The sequence below is a fragment of the Aspergillus foveolatus genome (genome assembly GCF_047715535.1).
Source record: "Aspergillus foveolatus strain CBS 279.81 unplaced genomic scaffold BDW70scaffold_18, whole genome shotgun sequence".
NCBI classification, from domain to species: Eukaryota; Fungi; Ascomycota; class Eurotiomycetes; order Eurotiales; family Aspergillaceae; genus Aspergillus; species Aspergillus foveolatus.
Genome location: NW_027396082.1, coordinates 394,528 through 407,499, shown reverse-complemented (window position 1 = coordinate 407,499; position 12,972 = coordinate 394,528). Strand labels below are relative to the sequence as shown.

General features: G+C 50.0%; 4 protein-coding genes across 4 annotated transcripts; 2 read left to right on the top strand and 2 right to left on the bottom strand.

The window, feature by feature from the left end:
* Nucleotides 1–7: 7 nt before the first annotated feature.
* BDW70DRAFT_33402 (gamma-glutamylcyclotransferase family protein) lies at nucleotides 8–1,362 on the bottom strand. The gene has a single exon (XM_073743784.1). The coding sequence runs from the start codon at nucleotides 771–773 to the stop codon at nucleotides 69–71; it is 705 nt and encodes a 234-aa protein (XP_073596986.1). The 5' UTR covers nucleotides 774–1,362; the 3' UTR covers nucleotides 8–68.
* A 401-nt stretch (nucleotides 1,363–1,763) lies between these two features.
* cdc48 (AAA family ATPase CDC48) lies at nucleotides 1,764–4,501 on the top strand (the record flags this gene model as incomplete). Its single annotated transcript, XM_073740650.1, has 6 exons — nucleotides 1,764–1,795; nucleotides 1,858–1,885; nucleotides 1,935–1,990; nucleotides 2,059–2,308; nucleotides 2,369–3,860; nucleotides 3,915–4,501. 6 exons carry the CDS (start codon nucleotides 1,764–1,766, stop codon nucleotides 4,499–4,501), a joined length of 2,445 nt encoding a protein of 814 aa, XP_073596985.1.
* Nucleotides 4,502–4,651: 150 nt separating this feature from the next.
* On the bottom strand, nucleotides 4,652–5,591 carry BDW70DRAFT_33404 (uncharacterized protein). The gene has a single exon (XM_073743785.1). The coding sequence runs from the start codon at nucleotides 5,478–5,480 to the stop codon at nucleotides 4,848–4,850; it is 633 nt and encodes a 210-aa protein (XP_073596984.1). The 5' UTR covers nucleotides 5,481–5,591; the 3' UTR covers nucleotides 4,652–4,847.
* A 3,346-nt stretch (nucleotides 5,592–8,937) lies between these two features.
* BDW70DRAFT_134552 (adaptor protein STE50) lies at nucleotides 8,938–11,315 on the top strand. Its single transcript, XM_073736528.1, has 3 exons — nucleotides 8,938–9,784; nucleotides 9,843–10,004; nucleotides 10,054–11,315. Exons 1-3 carry the CDS (start codon nucleotides 9,520–9,522, stop codon nucleotides 11,109–11,111), a joined length of 1,485 nt encoding a protein of 494 aa, XP_073596983.1. The 5' UTR covers nucleotides 8,938–9,519; the 3' UTR covers nucleotides 11,112–11,315.
* The last annotated feature ends 1,657 nt before the right edge of the window (nucleotides 11,316–12,972 follow it).

Below are 12,972 nucleotides of genomic sequence, written 5' to 3'. Positions count from 1 at the left end.
CCGAGAATAAACCAAGATGTATATCATATCCCTTCTAACAAGCAATGAATATCCGTAAGCGATATAACCTAGTTATAGCTGAATGGCAGTTTGTTTTGCTCTTTAACCATGTTCGCGTAGAGCTGACCGGATAGAAAATCGTCTATAGGCCAGAAAGATGTTCCCATGGGTTGCAGTTCCGTATTCTCAGAAGTGCAGCTCCAAACAAAAGTTCCCGCATCTACGGATTTTTGGCTTTTAACCTCGTAGCCGTGGATTTTGTCAATCAGAGAGACCTGGACCTGGGTATCTATGAATATGGTATGCCCAGTCCGTACGCATTCAACCTCTTGGACGTCACTGCGCTGTTCCCTTGTCAGTCCCAAAACGAGCATTCCCTCGACCACGTCCGACGAAGACGATGATGGCTTGATTGTTGGTAATCCCGGCTTGCCGTTCTCTGCGAAATGGTGAAGCTTGTATCCCGGAAGTGTTGCGTAGACCATGTCCACTGTGGTGGCTTGAGGAATGTCAACGATGTACTTGAGGGCTGTTGGGAGCATCAAGTGGCCGTAGACGAAGACAGGCGGGTAGCTAGATTTTGCAGAGAGCTCTTCTAATTCTCCTTCTTTCAACGGTGATCTCTTGATTGCAGCTTGGAAGTCTTCCGGATAACTGTCCTTGCACCGCATATTCGCTGCCACAGAAGGGTCTGAGCGGGCAGCCAACCGACAGCGGAGATGACTTCCTGAATTCTTGCAGCTTTCAGCAAGGGTGAAACAGAGGCCCAACATTGTCGTCTAAAAATCGAAGAAACGAGGAAGAAGCAGGAGAACTTTTGAGAACAACCCAGGGGAGACTGTTTTGATCTGCTAGTCGACATGACTGCTTGGAGGGTCACCTGGGTCACCTGGGTCACCTATGGCAAGGATTAATCGTCGCAAACTGGGAAACACAAATATAAAGTTAGTTGTTTAACAAAAACTATATTCTTAACTGATCCATAAAGAACCTGGGAAGCAGAACCACTGTCCCACGAGCTCAGCGGCTTTGTTGCCCGCATGGCTGAGTCCGTTGCATAGCTCTGGGCAAAGACGCCCGGCGAGTAGTGCCGTATACCGCATTTTCAGTTCACTTGCTGCTCGCGTATATGTCTGGGTGAAGTTATAATAATGGCTCCGATATATGGATGAAAGGTTGGATCCATGTTGGACTGGGGTGTCAAGATCCTCAGGCACTGACTAACTAGCCGAGAGACCCTGGCCGGATCGGCTGTCCATTGTCCAAGCTGACGCAAACCCCGGTAGCCTAAACTAGCGAGTGAAAAGCAATCTTTGCAGAGAAGATGCGATGGCAACAAAAAGCTGACAGACTGAAAATTATGATTGAGTGAAGTTGCTACGACCGGGTTCCATTTGCTTCTTCCAGGCGGTGGCGGTTGATACAAGTCGCCGGCTTAAGTCATCAACGGAACACCTTGGCGGTCGAGTTAATCGTCACCTCTTCATAACTGGAACTGCTCTGTCCACTCCCGATTTCACCTCCCAACTCACTCTCTATCTGTCCTTTTCCCAACTCCATCCATCTCTGCACTTTGCTACGTACCTTGGACGCTGTCCTTTGAACTCCTCCCGTTTTCATTTACGTCCGCTTCTCGCGTTTCCTTTGTGTTGTTGGGGCGATTCCAGGTCCGGCACACTCAACCTTCTGCGTAAACTCTCGTCCGAGTCTACGTTGCGTAATCGATTTGATTGCCTTTCCATCGCTCAGCGCTCTCCGTCAAGATGAGCTCAGAAGAACATAAGAAGAAGCTTCTGTATGGCGTTCACCTCCTTCAGTTCCTGTCCAGGCGTTTTGACTAACATCCGCCTCTGTTAGTGATGCTTCTGGTGCCGAGAAGAAAGAGGTAACTCAAATCAACAAGTATCGCTGGCTCAGTTACTGACTTCTCGCAGGAACTCGATACCTCTACGGCGATTCTGAAGAAGAAGAAGAAGCCCAACTCTCTAATGTGAGTAGCCTCCCCATTCTATGTGCTAGTGTGAACCCACTTGGATAGTGCTAACTCCTGTTTCTCAGTGTTACTGATGCCGTGAACGATGATAACTCTACAATCTCCCTCTCCAACAACACTATGGACACCCTTGGGCTTTTCAGAGGCGACACAGTCACAGTCCGAGGCAAAAAGCGCAAGGAGACTGTTCTGATTGTGCTTGCCGATGATGATCTTGATGATGGGAGCGCCCGCATCAACAGGGTTGTTAGGCATAACCTGCGCGTAAAGCACGGTGATATCATCACGGTTCACCCTTGCCCTGATATCAAATACGTGAGTTTCCTCGAATTCAAGGGACATGAATAACGGCTAACTGCTCTTCTCTGTTCACAGGCCAAGCGTATTGCCGTTCTCCCCATCGCCGACACCGTCGAGGGCCTCACAGGTTCTCTCTTTGATGTCTATCTTGCTCCTTACTTCCGAGATGGGTACCGACCCGTGAAGCAAGGCGATCTTTTCACAGTAAGAGGTGGCATGCGACAAGTTGAGTTCAAGGTTGTCGAGGTGGATCCCCCAGAGTTCGGTATAGTTGCTCCGGACACTATCATTCACAGTGAGGGAGAGCCCATCCAACGTGAGGATGAGGAGAACAACTTAAACGAAGTTGGCTACGATGACATTGGTGGATGCCGAAAACAGATGGCCCAGATCCGTGAATTGGTCGAGCTGCCGCTTCGTCACCCTCAGCTGTTCAAGTCCATCGGTATCAAGCCTCCTCGTGGTATCCTCATGTACGGTCCCCCCGGTACTGGTAAGACGCTTATGGCACGTGCCGTGGCCAACGAGACTGGCGCTTTCTTCTTCCTGATTAACGGTCCTGAAATCATGTCCAAGATGGCTGGTGAATCTGAGTCGAACCTTCGCAAGGCTTTCGAAGAAGCTGAGAAGAATTCGCCTGCTATCATTTTTATCGATGAAATTGACTCGATCGCACCTAAGCGTGAGAAGACCAACGGAGAGGTTGAGCGTCGTGTTGTCTCCCAGCTTCTGACGCTTATGGATGGGATGAAGGCGCGCTCTAACGTCGTCGTCATGGCCGCCACCAACCGTCCTAACTCTATCGATCCCGCTCTTCGCCGCTTCGGCCGTTTCGACCGTGAAGTTGACATTGGCATTCCTGACCCTACCGGCCGTCTGGAAATTCTCTCGATCCACACCAAGAACATGAAGCTTGGAGAGGATGTCGACTTAGAGACCATCGCTGCTGAGACCCATGGTTACGTCGGTTCCGATCTTGCTTCTCTCTGTTCCGAGGCTGCCATGCAGCAGATTCGTGAGAAGATGGATCTGATTGATCTCGACGAAGATACCATTGATGCGGAGGTCTTGGACTCTCTTGGTGTTACCATGGAGAACTTCCGTTATGCCCTTGGCGTTTCCAACCCCTCCGCTCTCCGGGAGGTTGCCGTTGTCGAGGTCCCCAATGTTCGCTGGGAGGACATTGGTGGTCTGGAGGAGGTCAAGCGCGAACTTATCGAGAGCGTCCAGTACCCTGTCGATCATCCCGAGAAGTTCCAGAAGTTCGGTCTGTCACCTTCTCGCGGTGTTTTGTTCTATGGTCCTCCTGGTACTGGTAAGACCATGCTTGCAAAGGCCGTCGCCAACGAGTGCGCCGCAAATTTCATATCCGTTAAGGGTCCTGAACTGCTGAGCATGTGGTTTGGTGAGTCTGAGAGCAATATTCGTGACATTTTCGACAAGGCTCGTGCTGCTGCTCCTTGTGTTGTGTTCCTCGATGAATTGGACTCCATCGCCAAGTCTCGTGGCGGCTCCGTCGGAGATGCTGGGGGTGCTTCTGACCGTGTCGTCAACCAGCTTCTGACTGGTAAGTTATATTGATATGTCCTATCTTATTGAAGATAAATTAACATGAGTACAGAAATGGACGGAATGACCTCGAAGAAGAACGTTTTCGTCATTGGTGCTACGAACAGACCTGAGCAGCTCGACGCTGCCTTGGTGCGTCCCGGCCGTCTCGATACTCTGGTCTACGTCCCTCTGCCCGATCAGGCCTCTCGTGAGGGTATCCTCAAGGCTCAGCTCCGCAAGACTCCTGTCGCTTCCGATGTCGACCTCGAGTTTATTGCCAGCAAGACTCACGGCTTCTCTGGTGCCGATCTCGGATTTGTCACCCAGCGGGCCGTCAAGCTTGCTATTAAGGAATCCATCTCTGCTGAAATTGAGCGTCAGAAGCAGCGTGAAGCTGCTGGGGAGGATGTTAAGATGGAGGATGAGGAGGAAGGCGAAGACCCCGTGCCAGAACTCACGCGGGCTCATTTCGAAGAGGCTATGAAGACGGCCCGACGATCTGTCAGCGATGTGGAGATTCGCCGATATGAAGCTTTCGCTCAGAGCCTGAAGAATTCTGGCGGCAGCTCTTTCTTCCGCTTCCCCTCTGCCAATGAGGCTGCGGATAGCGGCAACACATTTGGTGAAGCCGGTAATGACGACAGCCTCTATGATTAAGTCCCTTTCATTTTTCTACTCATCTCTATGTGTCGACACTAGCTAGATCTAGCCGAGGTGGGAATGAATGTTCCTGGCGATAGGGAACGATTCTCCTCGGTGCACTGAACGAAGACATTGGTTTTGACTTGTGATACGATGCATATTCTAGGTTTTTGTAAGGTCGTAAGTCCAGCAGACGAGCCCTTAATCTGATGCAATAGTAATTCGGCCGGTGTTTTGTACATAAAGGCTGGTATCAATATTGCCGCCACTCTTAACACCAGAAATCCCAACTCTTAACGCCCGAAGCAAGAAATCCCGCGAAAATCCCACATAGAATAACCCAAAAGCATGTCTAATGAACTCATTTTATCTGCTTCCCCTGTTTCGCCTTCTTGTCCCCCTTCTTGGTCGGGCTTGTATCACCATTAACCACCTTCTCTCCCTGCCGTTTCGCCGCAGTCTCTCCAACCACATCAACAGCATTATTACTACCCGTCCCAGTAGCACTACTACTATCTCCAGCTCCATCCCCTTCATCTTCCAGTATAACGACCTCTCTTAACAAATCCTTGATTGCTCGAACCCCCTGCTCAACAACCACGCTCGGGATCCGCAAATCCGCATTCTCAAACGAGTACGCACTGTTGCTTTCAACCCCGTCCACGTCCCCGTTATGATTGTGCATATGGTTTGCGCGAGAGCCGGTGTTGTTATCGGAGTTGGAATCGACAAGGAACGGGTGCGAGCGGCCCTGTGCCGAAGCGACGACTGCTTCAACAACGTCGTCGAACCGCTCACATCGGTTCGCGCGGAGAAGCTCGGTACTCAATCGCCGGATTTTCTCGGTCCAGCCGAGCCGTTGGAGTGTTGAGAGGAGGTTCGTGTGCAGGTCTTCGAGGGCGTGTGTTGAGGCTAGGTGCGCGAGGAGGTCGGATTCGAGGTCAGCTGGAGAGGGCTGCGCGGAGGGGCTGGAACTGGTCGGGGAAGAGGGCATGGTCGAAAGTGCCTGTGCTGCTTTGGTTCAGGGTATTTGGCGTTCACGGTTTTGATTTGGGAAGTTTCTGGATAGATGGGGTCTTGGAGTTGGAGTCGGTGTCCGTAGTGCAGTGGCTACTCGGCGTCCGCGCCGGCTTGATCTGTTTAGACGGATTGCTCGGAGGTCATGGGTATACTGAAGGAATCTGGTATGCACGCGACTTGTTTGACGGAACGTAGGATCAAAATAGCCGCGTGGGGTATAGTTCGAAAATTGTAAGAGAGTATAGGCAAAGTTCCAAAGGTCGGCGGAGAAAATGAATGCGCCAGCGGAGGACTTGATCTGAGCCGAGCCGAGCGGAGGTTGCGATTGCAGTGGCAATGGGGTATTTAGCCAACTGTCCGCTGTCTCTTTAATTGATTGGGTTCATGGGAAGTGGTAAGAATTGAAAGGCTGCGGCTGGGACAGAGGCTGAAAGAGAAGCGATGCAACTCCGATCCGGGTGTAATCCGGAAGAAAGATACTACTCAACCCTTTGAACCGAGCGACGAAGGCTTAGAGATGGTACTATAGGACAATGTTTGCCCATTCAGAAAAGTTTACTAATCACTTTATGTTGGATGAGCAACAGGAAATTGTCTCGGGATAGTTCAATGGGTCGTGTTCACGAAGCGCAACAAGAGTGTCCGAAAATATATAGTTCTGACGGCAGAGCGCCATGAGTCCCAGAATATCTATTTGGTCTGCTTTATGGTATATCACAGTAACTCAGAACATGTTACTCGATCTTCGTACAGTTGACGCACGTTACATTTCACAATCTCTCGTTTGGAAGTAGTAGAACGTTGTTAAGGCTGCAGCGATCGGTCAACCTTCTACTACGGTATACCCCGGTAGGAATGTTAGTACGGTGGGCCCTGTAAGGATATGACTCCTTTGGATTCTGCCGTCTGTATTAATGCTAATATCTTACTAATATTTCGTATGACCACCTTCTGCATCAATTACTGCTTGACATCTGGCTTGCATAAATTCAACAAGGCCTTTCAAAAAGTCTGTAGGGACTGCATCCCATGAAGCTCGTACAATTTCTCGTAGAGCATCATAAGATAACTGGCGGTCATCTGGATACCTCTCTTGGATCCAGTTTTTCATCCAGTTCCACACCATCTTAGTAGGGTTCAAATCAGGGGAGAAGGCAGGTTAACTAATAGGATAGATACTATGCTCATGAAGCTCTGCTATAGTATCTTTGTTGGCATGGCCAGGTGCTCTATCATGCATAAGACAAAGATAGTTACCTTGCTGCCGGTTCAGGCGAAGATAACTATCAATAATAGGCACAACCTGCTCACAGTAACTCTCTGCATTAATAAACTCCTATTCTTTCTTCCAGAAAAGGCAGGGGCCTTTAGTATCTCCATAAAATAATCCCCAAAATATCCATCCACGTTTTTTTGAAGCAGAGGAACAAATGCAGGTTTCATCTAACTCTTCTCCTGTTCTTCTGGTAACCCAGATTCTGGTATAGAAGCCTGGAGTAACCCAAGTCTCATCAGACCAAAGGATTCGATTCCATTCCTCAATTATCCAATTCACATGCTCAAGGGCCCAGGCAAGACGTACATGCTTTGTATCGTCCGATAAAGGTGGCTTTCGAAGAGCTTTGCATCGGGAATAGCCTCGTTTTCGAAGTGCTCGAGCAAGTGCACTTTCTCCACAGGGAAGATTTAGTTCTTCAATAACTCGTTTATAAGATAGTCGGCGCGTACGTTTTGATGAAGAGATAAAGGCAATAATATTGTCCATATCCTCTTCTGGTAGCTTCGGACGCTGGCCAGGAGGCTTTCGAGGAGTAGACTGCTCATTCTGGCAGGTATATTGCAACTGGCGATAGGTAAATCCAAGCTGAGAAGAGATCTGTTGATAGGTAAAACCAGCATCTCGTAGAGTCAAAATGCGAATCCGATCATCTCGACTTAGCCATCTAGAACTTTGGTTTCTTTCAGATATCTCAGTCACCTCCAAAGACGCCTCTGGAGGGGTGCTAGGTTTGGGAATAGCCATATTAGCAATGCTCACCTTCATGGATCTCAGGAGGATGGCGATATTGGAGGTTTTACTAGCTTCAGAACTAGGCTAAATCATGAAAGCGGTGCCTTGAAGGCCTCACCGCTTCAGAGGAGTCATATTCTTACATGGCCCACCGTACTAACAATCCTACCGGGGTATACCAGAGTAAGCGCCCTCTTTACCAATGTGGACCCGAGCAGAAGGCATAAGGCCAGTTGTGATATTTATAGCAGCCTCCGGCGCTTGGAGTTAAGACTCGGCACTTGGTAACCGAACTTCAAGGCGAGGATCCATGATAGACACACAAGGCTAGATCCCAAGCGAGTTGACTTGCCGCATGGCCCACAAGAACAGGTGTGGGTAGTTATGCATGCGGAGACGGGGCGATATACGTGTGCAGGGGCGCATTGGCTTCGGAAGATGCGGCGCCTGCTGTACTTCGTATACAAGGAGACACCGAGGTTGTGAACTGGGACTTCTGGAGAGACTGTATAGTATACCGATGAAGAGCGCGGCCCCAGACCCGCATAACGTTCGACCGTCTTGTCCTTAACTGATGGGCAGGCTTGCTGATAGTCTGATACGTATTGGGGTGCAGGGCAGCCATCAAGATGGTCGGTCAAGGGGGGATCAAATGTGGCTGACGCGGATTGTCGACCTCGACTCCTGTGTCTTGCTAAAAAGGAGTGGCAAAGCTCGGAGACACAGAGGAGACAGAATATTGTGGCTTTATTGTGGCTTATGCCGCGTACAATATAACGTTGACTTGCTGGAGCCGGAGCTATCCAGTGCAACGGGCGACGGCGGAGGATTCGAGCCCCTAAATGGCCAAAAAAGTAAAGGGTCCGGCACTATTGGTTTTTGACAGACTTGACCCAGGTCATCTTGGGTCAATCGTGAATATCATTGATCCGGAGAAGAGGGTCCATCCATCCATCATCCGATATTGTTTTTTGTAGAGAGTCGACGCCCGAAACTAGTAGCAATGCGTGCGCAATAGTCGTCCTCGAGTTGACCATCCAGAGGCGGTAACGACTGTTAGTCTCTAGGAACATCCCCTATTCTCTTCTTCGTGAGGATTCTTTCGAAAAATTTGCATATCGATTATCAATTTCATAGATTGAATGATCCACCGAATGCTTCGGACGCACTCTCGGACAAGGAAATGGCCCTAGACGGCTGGCTTGGCTGGTGGTTGAATGCAAGGATAAGTGCTGAAGCCTGAGTTTCGCTTGTTAAGGAGTCATCGGTAGGATCCGGCGATCCATATTGTTATCCTTGGATTTGAAGATAAAGGACAAGCTATCCTTTGCAGAGTGCATTAAAATAGAGCACCTTTTTGTTGTCCTCCTTCAGCTGGAGCGTCTAGACTTGCATCACGTGCGGCTATCCTGATCCTGGAGCGCGGTCTTCACTCCAAAGCAGATCAGCTTATTACTTCCTCGATTCGCCATCACTCTGGGACCAGCCATAACCCAGACCATCCGTCGCTATATCTCGCTCCACTCACTCTTTGTGCCTATGCTCTGAACGGGCGTTTTCCCGCCTCTCGTCCAGTCCGCTCCCAATCAAGACATCTGTGCCTGAGCTTCCCCGCCTTCGCTCTCATCACCGTCGTCGCTGCTAGCGCTAACGGTCAATCACAATTTTCTCCTGCTCGTTTTCTCAGGCATCTACGTTTTTCTTGATTCTGGATTATTGGCGGATTCTCTGCTAGCTCACTCTTTCTTCTGGCGCCCTCGCCCTCTCGAGTCGCCGATCTTGTTGTTCTAGCCGCCAGCCATCCCATGTGGCACACCCGCTTGGCCGATTCTCGCACACTCCTTAGCTTTCGGGTTCGACAGTGAATGACACGATTACGACACTCTTACGATTTTGAAGTCCTTCATATTCACTCGCCGCCGCTCTCTGTATTGCACCGGTCCCAGCCGAGCGACGTCTACTACACCTCTGTCGTTCTAGTGGGCGCCAGCTCACTCTCGCCATGTCCCTCCATACTTCCTACCACGCGGATTCAGACGCCGATGACGAGTACGAACGCAGCGTCATTACTTCCCCGCATCTAGCAACGGATTCAGAAGGCTCTGCGTCAGAGTCAGAGTTCCCGTCAGCAGAGCCTACTCCGACCTTTGCACATAACGAAGATAATTCCAAGATCCCGGACACCATAATCACCGAATGGACTGCCGAGGAATGCGCGAGCTATGTCGCCTCCTTGGGTTTGCGCCAATACTGTCAGGCGTTTATAGGTTAGTTAGGCCGCAGGATTCCGCGTAGAATAGGGCACCACTAACTTCGCGTGTGCAGAGAATGGTATCGTCGGAGAGGCGCTTATCGCGTTGAGACACGATGAGCTGAAGGAGATGGGAATTGCCAGTGTGGGGCACCGGTTGACAATACTCAAAAGTGTCTACGAGATGAAAGTAAAGCAGGATATTCCGCTCGATGCCGACCACTACATTCCCCTTTGTAAGTTTCGTTCTACCGTTAGCTTATCACTTTATCTAATATCGCAAAGCTGCGGATCAAAGCATGAACGAGAGCGCGACACAGGAAGATATAGCTCGCCTGATTCAATCCATCAGACTCCGGGACGAGAAAATCATGACTGTGGAGACCGAGCTACGGCGTGTGTTGGAGGACTACCGACGACTGAGGGAGGAGCTCCTGCCCGTCTTTAAGATGGCAAAGGACAAATCCCAACCGCTGCCTCCCCCGACAGCCGTGTCATCGTCGGACGGCTATTATGACGATAGACTCTCAGGGTCGACTCTCACAGGCCAACAGTCTGGCATTACCATCCTGGACCGATCCGGCTCTATCTTGTCCCGAAACCTGTCTAAGCGAGTTCATGGAGGCACTACTCCCAAGAACAACTCTCCAACCCACATTCCCCCTTCTATCCACGAGAACCGGGCGTACAATGATGGCACCAACCTTGACCCATCCGCCGCTGCTCTCGCCGCATCCTCACACCTCAGCACTATGAATGGAAAGTCACAACTGTCACCCAACTTACCGTCGCCGACATCTCCCAGTAATCACTACGGCGCACCACAGACTCTAGCATCTCGTGCCTACATACAACCAGGCTCTGCCCGCAACCCCCACGATCACTATGACGACAATCCACAATCTCAGTCCCGCTCAGACCGTTTGAACACCACTTCTTCATCAGCCACGCGCTCGGAGATTCCTTCACGATCTGAGTCTAGAGCGGGGGGTGAGACTCCAAGCGTGGAAATTTTCAAGTCCTTTCGCGTCTCTGTCGATGATCCGTGCTACAAAGTCCTTCCGGCCGCTCTTAAGAAGTATAACATCAACGGCGATTGGAAGCAGTACGCTCTTTACATCGTGTACGGCGACCAGGAACGTTGTCTCGGGCTAGAAGAACGGCCGCTTATTCTCTTTAAGCAGCTAGAAAAGGAAGGGCGAAAGCCGATGTTTATGCTGCGGAAACAACAACAGGCGCCTGAAAACACCACTGCATATCCACCTAGCGGGGGCTCAGCGCCGAACAGCGCTGGCTTTGAGCCGCGACAAGCGCAGATCAACCTTCCCGGCGGAGTTTTATAGAGGCACGCGACTTGATGAAGCGACTTCTTTTTTCTTGAGATACCCCTCCATTCGAGGCCATTCCGATCCCCTTCTTCACTTCGACCTTCTTCTACTTCTACGTATTTAGCTTTCAAGACCGTTTAATTCGAATTTGCGCGGGTGTCTGGCGTTGGGATTGGACAGGGAAAAATATGAAACAAACCATTAGCGTGGCTGTTATTTAGATACTTACGATTTCAAAGACTTTTCTTGAGCAGCTGGAACCATTGCATGGGCATATGCGTATCGTATTTCTGAATTAGATATAGTAGTGAAGCTCCATCAAGGCCAGCGACGTAGCTGCTCAGGCAGGCACACTGCCCTCCCAGGCGAGGTCCGCGGACTGCGGCTTCAGTATTCACCCCAATCATAAGCATTAGTCTACCTTAAAATCTGGTGTTTCTAATTACTCTGCATCTGCTGTGATAATATGGAGAGGTACTTGGACACGCCAGTGCAAAATGGTGTCTGACGAGACTCGACAGCTAAACTGGGCGCAGCCTCGTAGCCTATTTTCCCGCCATGGCTCTTTCACACCCAGCTGTGAACGGTCTTTATTGATATGAAACGAATACGACGTCGTGAAATAAGGACGAGCATACAGTCTTATTGACGACAACGAGCCTGCGCCACGAGGAAACACGGTCGGTTGGATTTGCACACTTCCACTAGAGATGGCTGCGGCGAACGATGCTGGAGGAGATACACGAGAACTCACCGGTCAAGCCAAACGATCCTGATGCCTATACTCTCGCGAGGACCGAGAAACCCGATGTGCTATAGCCTGTCTGCTGAGCGAAGAATATCGCATCGCCTCCGCTTCCATGCTAGCCATGCAGTTGCTGTCTAGCTTTCGCTCTATCGTTTAGGTTGCTTGTTGGCATTGGTGGTGGGATTTCGTATAGAGACTGATATCAGATTCGGGGACGTTGTGGTCGGTGTTCAGTCAGTGGCAAGAACCACGGAGGTGTTATCCAGTATGGCCTGGGGAAGGCTACGCGTGGCGGCAAGGTCGAGCATTTGGCCATGTTGACTGGCATCCGCAGATTGTCATGGCTGTATCCAAGCTACAGGCTATCCATTAGAGGTAGGCTAGCTTGATCCCAACCTTCGTGGATATAATTGGGTAGAAGTACCCGAGGATGCGCGAACCTTTCACAAACCATGATTGCTTTGGCCGGCTATATGAAAGGTTCCCGTAAATGGGTGAGACAAAATCTGCCTTTTCTTGAACTGATGGCCTTATGGGAACTATACATCTTTAGCTGTTTGAACTCCACCTACGAAGTCCTATGACTTGCTTGTGTATACAGCAGAAATGACCCTGCGGTATCTCGTAGAGGAGCCGATTCACTGAGCATAAGACGCGCTTGATCAAGACAAAAAAAAGCCGTACGAAAAGCCCGCAGCCTTTTGAGCAGTTTCCATCTTCATCTGCGACTGTAGAGGCGGTGGTTCGACCTATGCTTGAAGCTAGGGCAAGAGCTGGAACGCTTATAAGAGACAACTAGATCACCATTCAGTAACCAGTCCGCGATTGTCTTCTGCTGACCCATTTTCTCATACGGACTTTGCAGCATGTCGTAGTTCGTTTGACAGTACTTAACAAGGGCAGTTCGGTTCAGCCCTATCTTCATCTGACAGGATTGTCGTGCAGGCGATTTCCATGAGATGAGTATAAAAATGAGTATGATAAAGCATACATGTCTATGTCCACCTAGGGCTGTATTAGTATAAGAACAGACTCGAACAGGGAAATAAGAAGCCCGGTCATTTCAAGCCTCCACATTCCAGGAGTTGACAGATTTGTTCAATCTATGTGGTTACGTCCATCGACTCG

Bases quoted from the DNA above. Each gene is read 5' to 3' on its own strand.
- BDW70DRAFT_33402 (XM_073743784.1), bottom strand. From the start codon at position 773: ATGTTGGGCCTCTGTTTCACCCTTGCTGAAAGCTGCAAGAATTCAGGA.
- BDW70DRAFT_33404 (XM_073743785.1), bottom strand. From the start codon at position 5,480: ATGCCCTCTTCCCCGACCAGTTCCAGCCCCTCCGCGCAGCCCTCTCCA.
- BDW70DRAFT_134552 (XM_073736528.1), top strand. From the start codon at position 9,520: ATGTCCCTCCATACTTCCTACCACGCGGATTCAGACGCCGATGACGAG. The intron at 9,785-9,842 runs GTTAGTTAGGCC...TCGCGTGTGCAG, and splicing joins ATACTGTCAGGCGTTTATAG to AGAATGGTATCGTCGGAGAG. The intron at 10,005-10,053 runs GTAAGTTTCGTT...AATATCGCAAAG, and splicing joins CGACCACTACATTCCCCTTT to CTGCGGATCAAAGCATGAAC.